This window comes from Pygocentrus nattereri, chromosome 20 (genome assembly GCF_015220715.1).
Source record: "Pygocentrus nattereri isolate fPygNat1 chromosome 20, fPygNat1.pri, whole genome shotgun sequence".
Taxonomy (NCBI): domain Eukaryota; kingdom Metazoa; phylum Chordata; class Actinopteri; order Characiformes; family Serrasalmidae; genus Pygocentrus; species Pygocentrus nattereri.
In genome coordinates, this window is record NC_051230.1 from 30,174,423 (window position 1) to 30,193,105 (window position 18,683).

The 18,683-nt window shown below is 43.4% G+C and overlaps 1 protein-coding gene across 1 annotated transcript; it reads left to right on the forward strand.

Annotated features, from left to right (window-relative positions):
* The first annotated feature begins 2,781 nt into the window (after positions 1–2,781).
* tcima (transcriptional and immune response regulator a) lies at positions 2,782–3,996 on the forward strand. Its single transcript, XM_017684963.2, has one exon. The coding sequence runs from the start codon at positions 2,929–2,931 to the stop codon at positions 3,235–3,237; it is 309 nt and encodes a 102-aa protein (XP_017540452.1). The 5' UTR covers positions 2,782–2,928; the 3' UTR covers positions 3,238–3,996.
* Positions 3,997–18,683: the final 14,687 nt, after the last annotated feature.

The following is an 18,683-nucleotide window of genomic DNA, read 5'->3' on the forward strand; positions in this document are numbered from 1 at the left end:
CAAGTACCATGCATTCCTTGACTTCGATGCAACAATGGCACATTTTTTTGGGGTCTCCAGGGGCTGAGCCGAGTGCCACTGGTTACCTTGTACCTTCGAGTGGAAATTCCAAGCATCTAACGCCATTTTTTCCATCAGATGTTTGGACTGTAGTCGCTGTTATGGGGGAAAGAGGGTAAAACCAAAAGCAAAACAGAAACGGCTCAGCCTGTAAATAGGAAATCGGAGGAGGAAAATGGCGAGCTTTGTTTGCATTGGGGCCCTTTCTACAGACCACTTCCATATCTACAGACATCAGGACCGGCAGGATCTGAGCAATCCCTCTATAATAAACAGCTCTTTTTCTGAGCCAGGAAAAACAGTCGGTGACACTTATAGCACCCTGTCTTACGGGAATAGCTTTTTGCTACTAGGTTTCACCAACTTAAGGGGGAACTCCATCCACCCATAATTCAGTAATTTAAGATGTAGTTTGATATCCTCTATTCTGATTTCAGAATTCTTCACAGTGGTGGTGAGCAGACCAGGAACCAGAGGTCTGAAGTCTCAAAAAGCTCCCTCATGGACTGTTATTACATGTAACGGTTACAAATACACCTTGATCCCACTGAAGACACTGTTTTACAATAATTCAATAAGTCAAAATGTATTTTATATAAACACTCATGTATGTAGGCTCACTGGTGGCTTTGGGTTGCAAATATAATGGCTGTATTTGTGTTTCTGACTCGGTTCCTATCACCACCGCTGTGAAGAGTTGGTAAGTTTCTCAACAATGAAACGTTTCACAACAAACCACTCTGAATAACTGTGGCTAATTAATTAGAGTTGCAGAACTGATGAATAACTGGTTGAATTTAATATGTAAGTATGATGGAACAATATAAAACCATCAGGCTTCATTCTTCATAATCTGCTCGGTCAGGTTTAGATACAAATGCATTCTTAATTCAAGAGATCAACCTGTATTATTTATTTATTTCTTTTTTTATTGATCATTTTCAATGTTACAGTAACAAACATTCTTTAACCCCTACTTCCCAAGCCATCTAACCCCCCTCCCTAAGCCACCACCTCCCTCCTATAAATGTATAAGTGAACATTTAGATCAGTAGTAGATTAGTGTAAAAAAAAAAAACAAGCATTAATAATGATACTGACAGTATTGCTGACTAACAAGAAGATATAAAATACAGTGTCAAAAAATAAAGTAAATAAGTAAATATTTAATTAAATAAATAAAACAAACAAAAAAAATACATAAGTAAAAAAGAAAAAAACCTGTTTTAAAAGAAAAAGGCAATGTGAAAACATGGTAATGCATTACAGTTAGAAGGTTAATGTAGATGTTAAGACAAAATATTTAGTCTTCCTCTAGATCTTCTAAGCTGGTTACACCCTGGACAGGTTGCCAGGCCATCACAGGGCAGACAGACAGACACATTAACTCACATCTAGGGGCAATGTAGCATGTCCACTTGGCCTGACTGCATGTCTTTGGAATGTGGTGGGAGAAACCGGAGAACCCGGAGGAAACGCACACAGACACGGGGAGAACATACACACAGACAGGACCCTGGTCACCCGGCCGGGTAATTGAGCCCAGGTCCTACTTGTATAGACAGTGTATGAATAGTATGTATTATCAGTGATGATGCTACTATTACTATACTACTTATTATTATTATTATTATTATTATTATTATTATTATTATTATTATTATTATTATTATTATTACTATTATTATTGGGTAGCGCTGTCGCCTCACAGTGAGGAGGGCCTGGGTTCAATTCCCCAGCCGGGTGACCGGGTCCTCTCTGTGTGGGGTTTGCATGTTCTCCCCGTGTCTGTGTGGGTTTCTTCCAGGTTCTCCGGTTTCCTCCCACAGTCCAAAGACATGCAGTAAGGCCAGTTGGACATGCTGAATTGCCCCTGGGTGTGAGTGACTGTCTGTGTCTGTCTGTCTGCCCTGTGATGGACTGGCGACCTGTCCAGGGTGTATCCTGCCTTCCGCCCGATGACCGCTGGGATAGGCCCCAGCACCCCCCTGCGGCCCTGACGGAGAAGCGGCTTAGAAAATGGATGGATGGACACTCAGTTGTTGAGAGTGATTTGAAGTGAAATAGTGCATTGCAGCAACTCGGTTATTTATTTATTTATTTATTTATTTGTTTATTTATTACAGCGGCTGTAATAGAAACCAGGGCTCACTGATGCATTTATCTCCATTTTGTTTACCATCTAAACAACCCGTGACCCTGCATGATGGTGAAATAGTGGTAAATGACTCTGGGGACTATTTTGCCTCACCTTGCATGCACGTTAGTCGGAAACCACCTCAATGCTGTTGTAAAACAGTATCACTGACACAAGGCAGCGCCTTCATAACCGCTCGCTGTGAGGAGCTTTTAGAGGTGGACGTCTGGTTCCCATCACCACCACTGAACAGCGCTGACAGCGTTTCACACCAAGCCGCTCTGATCATTGGATTATCTGCACGGTGGCGTTTCCCTTTAAACATTAAACCGCCAGTGGGGCTGGATTAACCGGAGTAAGGCCTGGTGTGAAAAACACTGGCTGCATGTTTCCCAGTCTGATGGATATCGGAGTTCATGGAGCTCCAGATTTATTAGTAATTAATAACTTACATTCTCTCTGCACTTCACGCGCCGCTTTCCCGTTACTGGCTCCTCTCTGCTGCTCTCCCATTGGCTGAGCCCATGAGTGGGCGTTCCCGGTGGCGCCGGTGACGCCATCCACCAGCCCTTTAAATCGCGCGCATCGCCCCAGAGCTGCTCACCATCGGCCGCGCGCGACTCGCACCCGGTAAACTCTCTAAAACAAGAGAAGAGGCGCGAGCCACAGACAAACACAACAAACGAGAACCACGACGGCTCGCGAGACAAAACCCAGACGAGACCAAGACGATGTCGACGTACTTGAGCTCCGAGAGTCGCCGCGTGAGCCCCCGCGTGCACGGCAGCGGCTTCGACACGGCGCGGAGAAAGCGCGCGTCGCCGCACATCTTCGAGCACGTGCGCGAGGACGCGCTCGTGCGGCTCTTCCGCAAAGCGGGCGACGCCAAGGCAGAGGAGCGCGCGAGGAGCGTGTTCGCCGCGGCGGCGTCGCACGAACCCGGAGAGACGGCGCGCGCGCTCATGGCGCTGCGGCAGCGCAAGAAGGACAAGCTGCTGCGCATCGCCGGCGCCGTGCGCCGCTTCCTCGGCGTGCGCTGAGCGAGCCGGACCGAGAGGAACCGACTTGAAGTCCTCAAAACACGAACTTTCAACGGAAACACAGCCCGGCTGTGCGCACGCGCTCTGAGCGAGCGGGGGCCGTTACGGCTAACAGACCGCGGACGAGTGACGGACTGAAAAGCGGGAGAAAACGTAACCGCGAGGGTCAGAAACGGACCGCGAAACGCTGGAGCAGAGCCAAAGGACCCGCGGTGACCCCCCCCCCCCCCAACGCCCACCCGCCCACCGGGACCTCTACTGAAGGAGAACCGGGAGAAACGGGAGACTCGAGTTAGCCCGAGCTAACGAGGCTAACGAAGCCAGCGCGGTTACCAGGGCGACGCGTCTCTCCTCTCGCGCACGGGAGATGAAGACCCCTGTGTGGAACGCTGCACCTTTCCCGCGCTTTCTGGAGCAAATCAGACTGCGAGAAAGACGCTCACGTGAACTGTTTGGTTTTTTTGTTGTTTAATTATTATTAATATTATTATTATTTTTTATTTTTATAATATTTTTTTATGTGTAAATGCACGTTTAAGTGCATGAGGTGCCTCGTGACGACGAGAAGATGAAGGAAAAAACAATCGCCTGTGTTGACCACGCCTCATATTTCTATTTAAAAAAAAAACAAAAAAAAACAGCCTGTTAATATTGTCTCACCTTTTGCCTCAGTTTCAGTTTTCCTGTGTTATAACACAGTATCAAGTGGCCACTAATTTATTTGTACACTCAATGCTCACAATAAATTATGAACGTCTACGTCAGTGTCTTGTGTCCTTAATATGTGCAGTTCATGTGGAGTGAATGCAGTTGGTGCTGTTATATTGCTGCCTATAGGAATCACAAAACCTGTGAAGGTCCATTCAGTCCCACCAGGGCTGTTTCGGGACATCTGGGGGTCCTAAACAACATAATTTTGCCACTTGCCCCCTGCATAACCTTTTGTATGTAAATACATAATTTATATATGAATTGATTAACGTTAATGTGGCCTGTGCAAAAGTTAGGGCACCCTCTGGTAGACCGGATTAGGTGATGTGTACACTCAATGGTCATAACCTGAGAAATGAGAGGAACAAGTCCCTTAAGGGTCTCTTAATCTTAATATAAGAAGCGAATGACTACCAGGATGCGCTGAATGGGGAACCCACTCTTTGGCCGTATTGTAAACCGTGGTCATATCAGTGGTAGACCTCAGCATCCTTTCTGGAGTGAGCTAACACACCTGCTTCACACCTGTTGGTAAATGTTGCTGAGGAGGTTGGAGAACAGTGCTAGACATTGGAGCCGAAAACCCACGCTGACGTCTACCGGTTACGTCGCGCAGAGGCCCATCGTAATGGCACAAAAGACTTGCTCAGCATTGTCTTGGCAACCGCCGTACACATGTGTAGCAAAGCCGTCTGATCTCAGCGAGTCTGACATACTGACGCTTCCTCTTGCCAGCTGACCTCATCCTTCTTTCACAGCTGTCAAATTCTCTTTTAGTGTTGGGTAAGACTTCGGCTACTTCACCATGAGAGCCGTTTGAAGGCTAGAGGTCAACACCGCTGCTGCTGTAGACTAAGTATATCTGCGTTAGTAACTTCAAATCAAAGTACACCAGGTGTAGTTTTGCATAGCTCCAATGTCACTTCTACTTGAGCGTATTCGTGAGGAAGTCCGTTCCATCCTCAGTTCCTTGTTCGTTCTTCTCCTTTAGCACTTTCAAGCAATGGCATTTTATTTTGCTTCCAGACAGAGTGGCCTACAGGAGAGTTTGACTGTCCTTTCAACATCATTGCATAACTAAGAGGTTAAGATGTGAAATTTGTCCATTTCAGAGAAACAGTGGTGGTGAGGGGAACCGAACATCTGAAGAGATTAATACTTCTAAAAGCTCTCAGTTATTACATGAAATGGTTATGAACACGCTGCCTGGTGTCAGTCATTTTTTAATGATAGTTTTGAGAAGGTATTTGGCCTAAAAACACTCTTTTTATGATCCATTCAGGGCAGAGAGGTGCATGCTAGGCAAAAAAAGCCCCTAAAGAACGCTTATTTTCAGATTTACCTTTGTAGTCATGTTCAAACTTTTGCATGAGACATTTTGTTGATTTTCTTAGTGAAAATAAGGTAAAACACCCTTTACGTCCTTTACGTGGAGCAAGCTTGTGAGAAAATGTTTGACCAGGGTGCCCAAACCTTTATGCACACAGCGGTATTTTACTATTATCAGCTCAGAAGACACATAGATTCACTGGTGGCTTTAGATAGTAAATTAAGTGGCTATATATTTGCGTTGTAGATGTCACAACCTCTGGTGCCCATCGCCACCACTGTGGAGAAAATCTGTCGATAGGTGTTTTTAGCCCTGAACGACTGTTTACATCTGAGTAGTTGAATTATGTGGAAAGTTCAGTGGAAATGTCTCCTAACAAACTCCAAACCTACTAAGATGTTCCACTACAGTTCTATAGGGAACTCGGTACTGGAGATGTTAGACCTGCTAGTGTTTCTTAAACCCATGCTAGTTTTTGCTAGGCTACTCTTACTTCCTCCAGGGTTATTTCAGTGACACAACTGTGTTTTTAATTCCTATAACATCTTAGCTCAGAGTACCGCTCTGATGTAGATTGAGATATATATATATATATATATATATATATATACTCAAAATTAAGTTGGTTTTCAGTATCATGCGTCTATAGAAACTGAGGGAAGCTGATGGATGAAGATTAGCTACACAGCTAATAGAAGGCTAGTTATGTGTTTACTTCCAGTTGAGTCACCGGTGTTGGTTTGTGTCCACTCCTGCTGTATCTTCTGTTGAGATAAGACTATCTGAAGGGGAATTTGGTTTCTCTTCACCTGCTGGGGTTACCCTTCACTGAACCTTCCTCGCTACGCAGCTAGCCAGACCGGCACGAACCAGTTCGGATGGGGGGGGTGGCCTTGGCCGCGGCCGCTCAGGCTGTGTTTGTGTAAGGTGGATTCCACCACCCTGCTCTCCAGATAAGCGCTCAATTAAGCAGCATTACCAGGCTTTTGCTTAGCGTCTCATCTCTTTAGGACTTAGCGCGACCATTAGCCTAAAGCTAGTCACACCCATGGTTAGCCCATACTCTGGCTAGCTGGGTGAGAATCTTTCTTTTTTTCCTTTCTTTCTGTGCCTCTTTCTCTGAAGTGGCTTCGTCAGCAGGGTTGAGAGGAGCGAAGCCAGGCTTCGGGTACAGTTTGGGATTAGAAGCCAGCAGCACGGGGAGGATCAGAGGATGGCCGTATAAGCTTGGGCAGCTCAAACCGGTTCCATGCAGTTGGGAGTGCGTCATTTGACATCTGACTAGCAGGCTGCCGCATGTGGCAACGACCTGAGGGGGCAGGGGCAGGGGGAGGGCTTTACCTGGCTGCTGAGGGTTGGGCAGAGTAGTGAGTGTTTTCAGGTAAATATTCAGCTGCGGCAACCACACCAACCCCCCCACCCCCGGCCCCATCCCTCTCTACCTTTCTCTTCCTCGTTTTCTCCTCTCACTCTCTCTTTCACTGCCGCTCACTTTCTTGCTGCCTGCCTCCTACCTCGTTCTCTCACGTGTTAAAACTGAGAATTGCATAGTATGGACTTTACATACAGTACTGTGCAAAATTACAGTCTCACCGACTAAATATAATCATTTCAGGTGACTCCTTTTCGGTTTTTCCAAGAAATTTGCAAGGATGTTTTTCCACACTTCCCAAGTTCAGTCTTAGAAGTTGGTTGAACTTTGTTTCTCACAAGTAATCCTAATTGCACATTTTGACTCATCTCAGATGTCCAGTTTCAGTGTGATGGGGACAGTTTTGGGGTCGAACAGGTCTTGCACAGTTTGGCGTCCCCTTTTCGCCACATATTTTAAACCACAGCGTGCTGAAATAAATGTGTCCTGAAAAAAGAATAACTCGAGTGTTTTGACTACAAATTAAGCAACTAATGCACTTCAAACTTTAACTGGCCTGTAAGGAGCTTATAATTGAATGCATGTCATGTAGTGGCCCAACAGAAATGGTTCAAAATGGACTTCACAAAGCAAATTTTAAGTTAACAAAGTCAAGAATGTACAGCAGGCATCTGTTAATGGCTTCCATCTGAAGGTCAGACCTCTTTAGGTTGTGACTTCAGGCCTGGAGATGCCACGGCCATCAGTGTTTAGGGGTCCGAGAGAGCCTTGCTCTCTCTGGGTGGGCAGGATAGTTCTCCTTCTCCTGTGATGGCTAGTGTGGTGCTAGCCCACCTGGGAGTCAATTAGCTGTGGAAAACTGCAGTTATTTAAACAAAATACTTTACATGGTTAAAATTCATACTTTCAAAAAGGCCCTTTTGTTCCCTGCATTTCTTTCGACCAGCCTCCCTTGGGGAAGACCACCTGCCGGGCTGCCCCAGGTGAACTGGGTTTGAGAGCTCTGTCCTGGAGTATCCTTTTCTCTCTTTTATCACACACATCCAGACACTCCTGACCGTTGGAAATGTGAGCTCCGTTTTAGCGCTGCTGGCCGATCACATGAAACGTGCTTTTGTCCAAACACAGTGTGTGTGTGTGTGTGTGTGTGTGTGTGTGTGTGTGTGTGTGTGTGTGTGTGTGTGTGTGTTATTGTGTGTGAATATGTAACTGTAGTGCTACACATGTGAGGACCAACCATCCTCACAAGTTCACCGAACTGGGGAATCTTTTAGCCGCCCCTCACAGCTCTGCTTGCGTTTCTGTTGAAGTACGTTAGGCTGAAGTCCTATTTGGATTAGATCATGAGAAGGTTTGTAATGACACTTTACGTGTCTTCACAAGGATTGTAGTAAAAGTAGTGCAGGATGAGTGAGTTTCTAGTGGGTTGTATTTTCTATGTGCCCAGATTTGTTTCACCCCACATGTGACCATATGATGACTGCAAATGAAATGTTAACGTTATTGTGAATATAAAGTAATACCTGTAGCTCGCAGTATAATCAGCCCCTATAATAATCCCAGTGTACAGAGGATGGAGATGATCCATACCAAGTAAATGGTTGAGAGGCTCTTCCAGAGCATCTATATCTTATTCATTTGGAAAGTTTTTCAAATGGATAAATGAGTTATGGCAATAGAAGCTGGAAAAGAAAACTTTTTTCCCCTAACGTGAGGTGGCATTTGCCTGGAAATGAATGAAGATTTGTATCTGGGTGGGACTAAAATCACTAATAATGATGCTGAGTTTGGTGATTATTCATTATTATTGATCGTTTTTCAGTCTGCAAGCTTCTCAGTGCAATTGTTGCTACTCCTGTCCTTTGTGGCGTGGTACCACTTTACTACAAGACTACCCAACCCTTTTGCCATTTTATTATGTGTTATAACTGCTTGTAATCCTCTAGTGCACGTATTATGTGAGCAATGTTTAAATAAAAAGATTTTCTTGCGTAACTTGTACCTGATTATTAGAATCCGAAACATTTTTAAAAATAATGTGTGCGGTTGTTCTTTTGGGGTATGTTGCCTTGAGGCAACAAATGATACAAAGCATCATATAAGGGCCATGTTTTTTTTTAAATCAAAATATTTGTGTAACAACAGAATTTGTTGATCTTTAAACACTAAAATGCTAAAGAAAATGTTTAAAAGCAAGCAAAAACATAGTTTTCATTTCTAAACTAATTACACTAGGGAAATATTGGGTATGTTGACTGCAACTTGACAGTATTGACAGGAATGGGCTTCTACCAATAGACTAATACTGTATAGACGTGAATATTAAATCAGAGTTCCTAAATAAACAAAAACACAAAAAATACTCAATAAAAAAAATCATTTTTAAAAATCATCAAAAAAAATCATGCATGAAAAACTAAACAATTACTGCAGTGTTCTCAGAAGTGAGTGAAGAGGTGCCTCTCTGGTAAGGACTTTCTAAACATAGTCCACTGCCAAACGTATTTAGCAGTTTCTCATAGCATAAATAATTTATACAACGCTTAAAAAAACCAAACTTAACAGTGCACTTCATGCTCCAACTGAGGTGAATTCTATTTTTGAAGGGATGAAAAGTGATAACATCATTTTTCTGAGGAAGTAGTCCAGTGCAATGTGATTCACCCACGGAAAAGCCAATAACAGGCTTAAAAATGTCCACCGAGAAATAATGGGACCAAATACTAACTTTTGTAGTAGCTGCTTTTCCCATCATTATTATCCTCTCATTGCTACATAACGTGCAATGTAAGGGTAAAGTGAGGAAAATGGGCCTGTTGCCCTGAGGCAACATTGTGCAACAGAGAGTGAATTTGTTTATGACCAAATTAATAGATGTTACAACAATAAGCATTTCAAACCATTCATAAGCACCTTGTAAGGGCAGTTTTATTGTAGAGTGGTCCTGAAATGACTTTGAACAAGATTAGGATGAAGCCTAACTTCTTTTGCTAAAGCAGCGTTGGAGTTGGTGTCCTGCTACGTAACAATACATGTACATGTAGTATGTGTGCAGATGGTTGGGGATCCACTTTTAGCATTAGGGCCTTGCATTGTACTTTGTTTTATCCTCTTTTATTGCCTACTTTCCTTTTAAGGCGATCCAATTGTTTAGCAGTGGAAGGGCTAAATCTTGCAGCTTGGACTTTACGCCAGTGGCGGGGTCGTCCGATCTTGCCCACCCTTTTCCTGGCTTTCAGCAAGCTCAAGTCTTTGAAGTTGGCAGACAACGCGGCTGCGGTGTGTGTGTGTGTGTGTGTGTGTGTGTGTGTATGTATATATGTGTATGTTACTATGGCTGAAGAGAGCTGACGGTGTGCCCCGTCGAGAGGAACTCGCCCTTGGTTCCAGCCTGAACCGGTTGCGAAGAGGACGGGCCGTAGAGGAACTGAGAGAAGGCGATTAGCTTGGAAAACGTTGAGTAAGGGAGGCGAGAAAGTCTTGTTGCGTGTGACTTGTGGCCCATTGTGTTGATACAACAGTCTCTTTTGCCTAGATACCGTTTTATATAAAGCCACATCTGTATAGACAAAGTCTTCCAGACTGCTTGGCTCGGTTAGAGTTGAGAGGAAGCAAAGGTTCAAGAGAGGTTATTAGTGGCAGATAAATGGCAAAGCTGCTTGCATTCTTCCGCCGCTACCCAAGCTCGATAAGACGGAGACAGAGCTGGGGTTCGTCTCCGTAAACGATGAAACATATCCGCCTTGGAAACAGAAGCACAAAGATAATAACATGTAATATGTATAATTTAAAGGGTGCTTTACAGTCCCAAACAACAGGCAACAACAGTTTTAAAAGGTATTTTCCGCCAAACTTTTATATCACTAAGATGTAAACAAAGTCATTCAGAGTGGTTAGATGTGAATTCTCGGTTCTTAGGAATTGCTCTGAGTGGTGGTGATAAGAACCAGGCATCTGAAGCGAAGGTTATGCCTTTAGCGTGCTTGGAAACTCCATAATTGTGGTGGAGGGGTGCCTGCAGGGCGTTGGGAGGCAACGTAGTGGCTGAAGACAACAACTCAAAGGACAAGTAGGCTCACTGGTGGTTTTATGTCGTGAATATAATAGCAGTATCTGTGTTGTAGCCATCATGAGCCCTGGTGACCATCACCACCACTGTACAGAAGGCTGGGTCAGCAGGTTTACGGTGGCGGTGATAACAGCCAGACGTCTGAAGGGCTCAATGACTGTAAAAGCTATTAGTTATTACCCAAAGTTGTTATGAATTCGCTGCTCGATGCCAATTCAGTTCTCCTGCAGTTTTGAGAAGATTTTGGCCTTAAGTGTTCTTTCAAACTCCACATTTGTGCTGGAGGGGTACATCCAGGGTGTTGTAAGGCAAAATAGCCCCCCCAAAATCTTTTTTCACTGTTTTACCATCATTAACTTCACATATAAAATCTCAGAAGGCACCTGTAGGCTGACTGGTGGTTTTTGATAGTAAGTAAAATGGCTATATTTGGTTGTAGACACGAACCTCCTGGTTCCTGTCACCACCGCTGTGAAAAAAGTCTAAGTTTCACTACAGTAAACCATTCGAGATCAGGAAGCTGAAGTGCTGCCTCAGTACAAGCTGACGCAGGAATCTGGCTCTCAAAAATGAGGTCTGCGTTTGATGGTTCAGCTCAAGGCCTGGGGGTCTGGTTTCTAAGCCTTGGCCTCCTTAGCCTCTCTTCATCTCATTCATGTGTCTGAAGCAGCTGCTGAGCTACAGTGGCTCCTACGTCAGCACAGAACCATTTCCAACTGCTCTAGGACCAGCTACGCTGTTGTGCCCAACTTTCACTAAATCAGTTAAATAAAGTAAAAGACATAAAATGAAGTTTAAAATCATTTCATCATTTTATTTTATAGTATTTATGTGAAAAAGAACCAGAAGAAAACATTGTGCATGCAGGGAAATGCTCTTTTATTGAACAGGCAGCAAGAGAGAATTGCTGATCAGTGTTGCTCAAGCAGATGGAATGCAGGCAGGTCACAGGACACAAACTAGCCCAACACAGAATAGCTCAAACAACGTTGTTGCTGAGCAAACTTATTGGGAGTGTGACTCCACCCAAAGGCCTGTTTGCATGGCCACTGGCAGCTGGTGGTGGATACCACAGAATGATGGATTGCACTTGATATGACCAGAGACAAAGGTTGGTAACACAGTAGTAGTTCTACAGTTACAGACTGTAGTCCATCTGTTTCTCTGAGTACTTTAACCCCCTTTTTACCCTGTTCCTCAGTGGCGTGTGTTGCTGGAGTTTTTCAACACCTCAGTGTCACTGCTGGACTAAGAATAGTCCACCAACCAAATATATCCAGCTAACAGCGTCCTGTGACCGCAGATGAAGGACTGGAGGATGACCAACACAAACTGTGCAGCAGCAGATGAGCTGTCGTCTCTGACTTTACATCTACAAGGTGGACCGACAGGGTAGGAGTGTCTAATAGAGTGGACAGTGTTTAAAAACTCCTGTCTGATCCACTCACACCAGTGCAACATACAGTTAACACATCACCACCACCACGTCAGTGTTACTGCAGTGCTGAGAATGATCCACCACCCAAATAGTACCTGCTCTGTGAGGCTCCATGGGGGTCCTGACCACTGAAGAACAGGGTAACAAAGTATCAGAGAAACAGATGGACTACAGTCTGTAACTGTAGAACTACAAAGTCCATCTATACAGTAAGTGGAGGTGATAAAATGGGCAATGAGTGTAGGAACAAAGATAATAATGTTATTCCTGATTGGTGTCTGCCGCATGCTCAATTTTGCTTTGTGTACTCTAGTTAGCCAGTAATGACACTGTTGGATTATGTCCAGTATGCGTTGACAGCATGTGACCTCCATGAGATGTTTATGGCATGGTGTTATGTAGCTGGGTTCACCTAAAGGGCCATGCTTGGTTCCGGCTTGATTTTAAGGACTGAACAACAAGGCTGCAGTTAAAAAGGTTAAGTAACTGAATATCCCAATGAATTTGGCTCCAATAGCCATGATTCTCTCTTATAGGGGAGACAAGGGAGTAAAACGCTGTCCTCTGCACCACAGAGGTCACTGCGGAAGAGAAGGTTGGCTCCATTCAGGAAAGGAGGCAACGTCAGAAGGACAGGCACAGAGTGGTATGTTCCGAAATGCGGACGGGCATAGAGTGGCATGTTCCAAGGGTTTCCTTGATTTGCGTTGGTTTGACATGGACTGTTCCCCAAAGGGCCAACTTCCTGACAGCTTTTTCAGCACTGGCTTTGAAAAACAGCTGTCTGGACCCCCCCCCCCCCTCCCCCCTCCCCCCCTTACTACATACAGTTTGGCCAAAGCAAAGAATCTGGAATGTCATGCAAATTCTTGTTTCCTTAGTCACCTGCCTAGTGCCACCAATGGAAGGGCCCTGTTACAATGGAGAGGCCCACTATTTGCTTAGCATGAATCAGTCCATTGTCCATGTATGTATGCCTCAATGGCGTCAGTGCCGTGCGTCGGAGTTGACCTCTGTCCCCATGGTGATACCCACAGTTCTGCACTGACGTGTAAATCGGCATGCCAAGCAAAATATTTGTGACATTTCAGCAGGGGATGCTGCGCTAATTCCTTTTCCTGTCCCCCCAAAAGCTTCACTGGGGGTGTTGATGTGATAAATGCACTCCACTCTGGACTCCCAGGCTGAAAGAAACAGCGATATGGAAAAAGTGACCAAACTGGAGTATAATGCAAAACACGGACAGTGTTCCTAGAAAGAATGTGTTTATTGTTGATCCATTTATCATAACTTTGATAAAGCTTGCACCGCTTGGCTGTGAAGAAACCCCCCCCAAAATTTTCCACTCAACGGCCACTTTATTGGAAACGCGCACCTTGTGCTTCTACTCACTGGCTACTTTATTAGAAACATTTACCGTGTGCTTCTACTTGCTGGTCACTTTATTAGAAACACCCACCTGATACTTTCACTGGCCACTTTATTAGAAACACCTGCCTTATACTTCCACTCACTGGCCACTTTATTAGAAACACCTGCCTTATACTTCCACTCACTGGCCACTTTATTAGAAACACCTGCCTTATACTTCCACTCACTGGCCACTTTATTGGAAACACCTGCCTTATACTTCCACTCACTGGCCACTTTATTGGAAACGCCCACCGTGTACTTCCACTCACTGGCCACTTTATTAGAAACACCCACCTGATACTTCCACTCACTGGCCACTTTATTAGAAACACCCACCTGATACTTCCACTCACTGGCCACTTTATTAGAAACACCTGCCTTATACTTCCACTCACTGGCCACTTTATTGGAAACGCCCACCTTGTCCTTCCCCTACTGGCCACTTTATTAGAAACAGCCACCTTATGCTGCTATAAATACAACAATCCACTCATTAGTGGTATTTATTTAGCTGGTGATCATATTTAGCATCGTCTCCTTTGACTTTCTCAGCTGCTCTGTACGGATGTATAAATCATGGCTCGGTGTCACTGATGTGTTCCGTATAGAGCTTTGGCCTGCACCTGTTATGTACATCTCTATCCTAAAACCTAATAAAAAGTAATTAACAAAGCCTTCCTCCATCTTCCCCCGAGGGAACCTCTTGTAATGTCTGGCGCCTCGTAACCTGCAGCCCTGTCCTGTATGTGCGTATGAGCAAAATAAGGACTGTCTGTTCTTTGGGCAGAGCACCGAGGCATCTAACCCCAGTGGAAGTGTCCTGCCCGGGCCTTTCTGTCAGCAGTGTCCTCTGTCCATTGTTTGGCCTCTGTCCTGTCTATTCTGTCCGGCCAAGAGAAGCCTCTTCCTGTGCGGCCCTGGACGCCTCCCTCCCCAGGGGTGCATGAGGGGCCTGCTGGCAGACTCGCTGTCTCGCGGCAGTTCCAGCAGCCGGCCTTGCCATTGTTCTCCTGCTCTTCTCCGCAGGTGCTGGGGTGGCTCAAGCCAGAGGAGGAAACCCTCCCTGCCGCTGCACAATAGGCCAACTTGCCTCCTATTTATATATCCATTTCTCTCCTTGTTTATTTACTCCCCTGGGTGTTTCTGCAGTGCAGCCCGATTGTGTGCAGAAAAGGTAATTTTGTAATAATGGCAAATATTTGCCTCTTTGTAATAAACAGTGATTTGCAGTGATTGTTCTAAGGATACTGCCTTGGGCATGTGATTGTATTAGAAACCTCTACAGATTGCTGCATCTTTTGCGACCTCTAGACATTCATCAGAGGTCAGTTTCTGACCACACAGCTACTTCTCTTGGCTGGATATTTTTGAGGGGTGTTCCACTCTTGGCTTAGACATGTGACCATGCTAGTGCATGATTCCTTGTATGTGTACAATGTGTATATCGCTGCTGTCGGATCAAAACCTCTTATCTCCAAAATAGTGACTTTACAGGAGAAAGAAAAAATATTCTTCACTTTTAATGTAAGTCGATGTCACCAGACATTTTTCACGTCATCTTGGGCCGTTTCTTTTGGTCCATTTATCGTTAAATTTACACGATGTAAAAGGCAACAGGCAGTTTCAGATTGTCAAAAACTGAAAATGGCAAAAATGGAGATACAAGGTTTTGTTCCGTTGTACAGCACTGTGCAGAAGTTTTAGGCATGTAAGCAATTTTTTAAACAAATGACCATTGAGAGTTTATAACAATATACATTAGAATAAAGTCGTATTCATAATTCAAATAAACAGAAAAACAATAAAAAATAACAAGAACTTCTTTGGTCCATATTTTTCCTTCACACCTTCACAGCCGCCACAGAGACTCGTTAATATCATCAATTACATCACGAGCTCAATTTACTGAGGACTGATTGATCAAACCAGGAGCTGCTTTCTAACTACATATAATACTGGGCTTCCTCAAGGAGAGGCTTGGAGATGGGTAAACAAACACGCCAACACACTCACATCCAGAAAATCACTATATATATATATATATATATATATATATATATATATATATATATATATATATATATATATATATATATATATATATATATATAGTGTATATATAAGTTATTCTATAATTTTTTTTTGTTTATTCAAATAACGCTTTTCTCAGCAAATAAACACAAACTACACAAATAGATTTTGAAAATGTGTCTTGGGTGCCTAAGACTTTCGCACAGTACTCTCTGTGTGTGTGTGTGTGTGTGTGTGTGTGTGTGTGTGTGTTTATGCATGAATTCAAGTACGTTCTCTTAATGGCTCATTGAAGTGAATTATTTGACAATTATTTGTGAACTATTTCTGCACAAACTGAACATTTACCGGTCATCTCTTCACAGGTTAAATTCTAGGGTTTATGGTAGTTGTTGTCCATCAGGCAATACATAAAGCCAGCGATGATTTACAGTTTTATCATTTGACCGCCCAAACACATTTCTGTATTCATAACCTGAGGCCCAGAAGCAGATATTTTTGCCCAGAAGCAGATATTTTTGAAAATGTGGTTTTATCTCTGAATTTTGGACTTCTGTTTGCATGAAAATGGTGTTTTTCTCTCTTACTGAGCTTTGTGAACATGCTTTTCATTGTGTAGATTTCTGAAATATATTTTCATGAAGGTGGGCAAAACGCAGCTGAAAACGCTGACATCACAGCACTTGCACATGCAAAACTTTGTCTGACATATGGCTGGCGACTGGGTTTCTGTGTTTGACAATTTGGGGTGATAATCAAGCTTATTATGAATTTAAAAACTTTTTCATCAAAATGTAGTGCAGTGGTGTCAGAATGGACTGGACTCTGTTTGTGTAAACTCGTTGACAGTCATATAACCACGATGGCAAATATTAAATACTTTAATGATTTTAAAGATATAACTTGAAATGGTCATTAACTAATAAAAAAAATCTAATCTTAAAAAAGCTCAGCTTTTCTTTCGATTTTTAAGCTTTTATTTTCTGGCAGTAATCAGACTTTGAATCTGTGTGAAATATAAAATTTTGGAGGTCTGATGGCCTGCGGATCAAAGTCTAAACTGCTGTCATATTGGTAGAAACATTGCTGTAGCTTTGCGCCTTGCTCTATTCGTTGCGCAGTGCACTCACAATAATAACACAATTTATTTGATTTATTATTGCCCTTTACTGTGTTGGCATTTGAGTGTTTTCAAACTACTTTTGTGCCATCGTGAGGACACTTTTTTCTTAAGATTTTGAGATTTTCGAAATTGCTGCTGGTGTGAACTAAGATTTTTTTTTTAAAATAGATAGAATTTTTTTTTATTTAAAATTTATTTTTCATTTTATTTTTTTTTAATTAAAAGTCCAGATATATGTGGACGAAACCCGAAGGCCATCACCTGGCACCATGTCACATAGCAAAGCTCTGCTGTAGAAGGCTAGCAGGAAGAGCCCAAGAACGCCAGTTACAAGTTCATGTTTACACTCTACACATATAAATTGAATGAAATAAAATGTTCAGCATCACTTATCATGCCTGATATGTTACCTACCTCTTCACAGCCTGGCTTTTCTTGAGCTGAAAGATATGAGCTAAGGACGGCTAGGCTTGCGAAGTTAGCAGAGGTAATATAGCATCTGTCTGTGTACATGTACATAAAGAGTGCCTTCCTCTGTAAATTTCAAGTCACATGTGATCCACTTTGGCTTTGTGATCTCAATATGGCTTTACAATTGAAATGGCAAAATTCTGTGTGGCACCCTGAGGTACTGAGAAATTGAACAGCGCTTGGAGTCCTGGCGTGCCGACGCATAACATACTATGTCGGCGCTGTTGTGCATGCCTCCATTAAAAGAAATGGTTTCGAACTTTTAGACGTTGCATCCCGTGTTCAACGGCAAGGGCTTGTGGGCTTCTAGGGAAGGTGAATTGTTGTGAACATGAACATAAAACCTTTTATGCCTTCACAGTAAAATTGGTAAATTGTTTTTGTGCAATCAACATTTTACACACATTATTATCTCAATATTTTACTGCTGTTTCTGTGTCAGTCTTACCTGCTTTAAAGGTTTTACGTCCAGCTTTGCTAACAGTGACACTGCCACGCGTCGTGATAGTAGCAGACATTGTGCATGACAGCAGAAGGACTACAGCCTGTAATTACACACCTACATAGTGGACCAATAAGGCCCTTCATGAAGTGACCAAATGGAAAAATAAGGGATGTGGATGGTGCATATATGTGTATACCACTGTATGTACTACTTTCTGATGACTAACAGATTAGTTGTTTAAACTGCCTTTCCACCCCTCCCTGCTGATGAATCATTCACGACTCCTGGAAGGCTGGAATAGTGTCATGTCTCTGATGTAATAGCGCTTGATCAAACTACTCATTGGTAGAGCTTGTACTCTGTGTTCTGTTCTAAGATTACTCCACCGCAGAGTCCAATGTTTAAACGCACATTAGATAACATCAAATACGGGCTCTGTAAAACTAATAATGCTCTCATTATAATGTCAGAAATAAGGCCAATTCAAATGAGTGGGCCACATGTAAACCCTACAAATGTCAACTGGTCAAAGACCGAAGGTATTTGGGTCAATAGGCTGTCTTTCTGACAACTGGTATTAGGTCAGGTTGGGTAAGTTGTGCTGTGTGCTGGCTAGAAACACTTTCCTTCCATGCTTGTTGGACCATTTTATCTCTTATGAACAATTTAGTCTTCATTTTGTGATAGCAAGAAGCTGTAGGTTGGCGTGGCACTTCTTGGCCATTCTGGGAATGGTATCTCCTGTCTGTCGGCCTTGATGTCACTTTAGGACCTGTTGTCTTAATTGTTTGAAAGCTAGCCAAGGGAGTGTTCTTCATATGTGCTAGTGGATGTGAACATGGCAGTTTCTTAATCTTGGGTATTGTTCTTCTCTTCCAGAGAAACTCCAAGCCTTTGATTCACGCAAGCTTTTGACACGTGTTCCTTCAGGTGGTGGCCTTGTAAGGAAATGCAACAATAATGCAAGCAAACGTTAGCAGTCGGGCCTCTCCAACTGCCGCCCATCCATCAGCCATTTGGCAAGAACTTGATAAAGGAAAGGG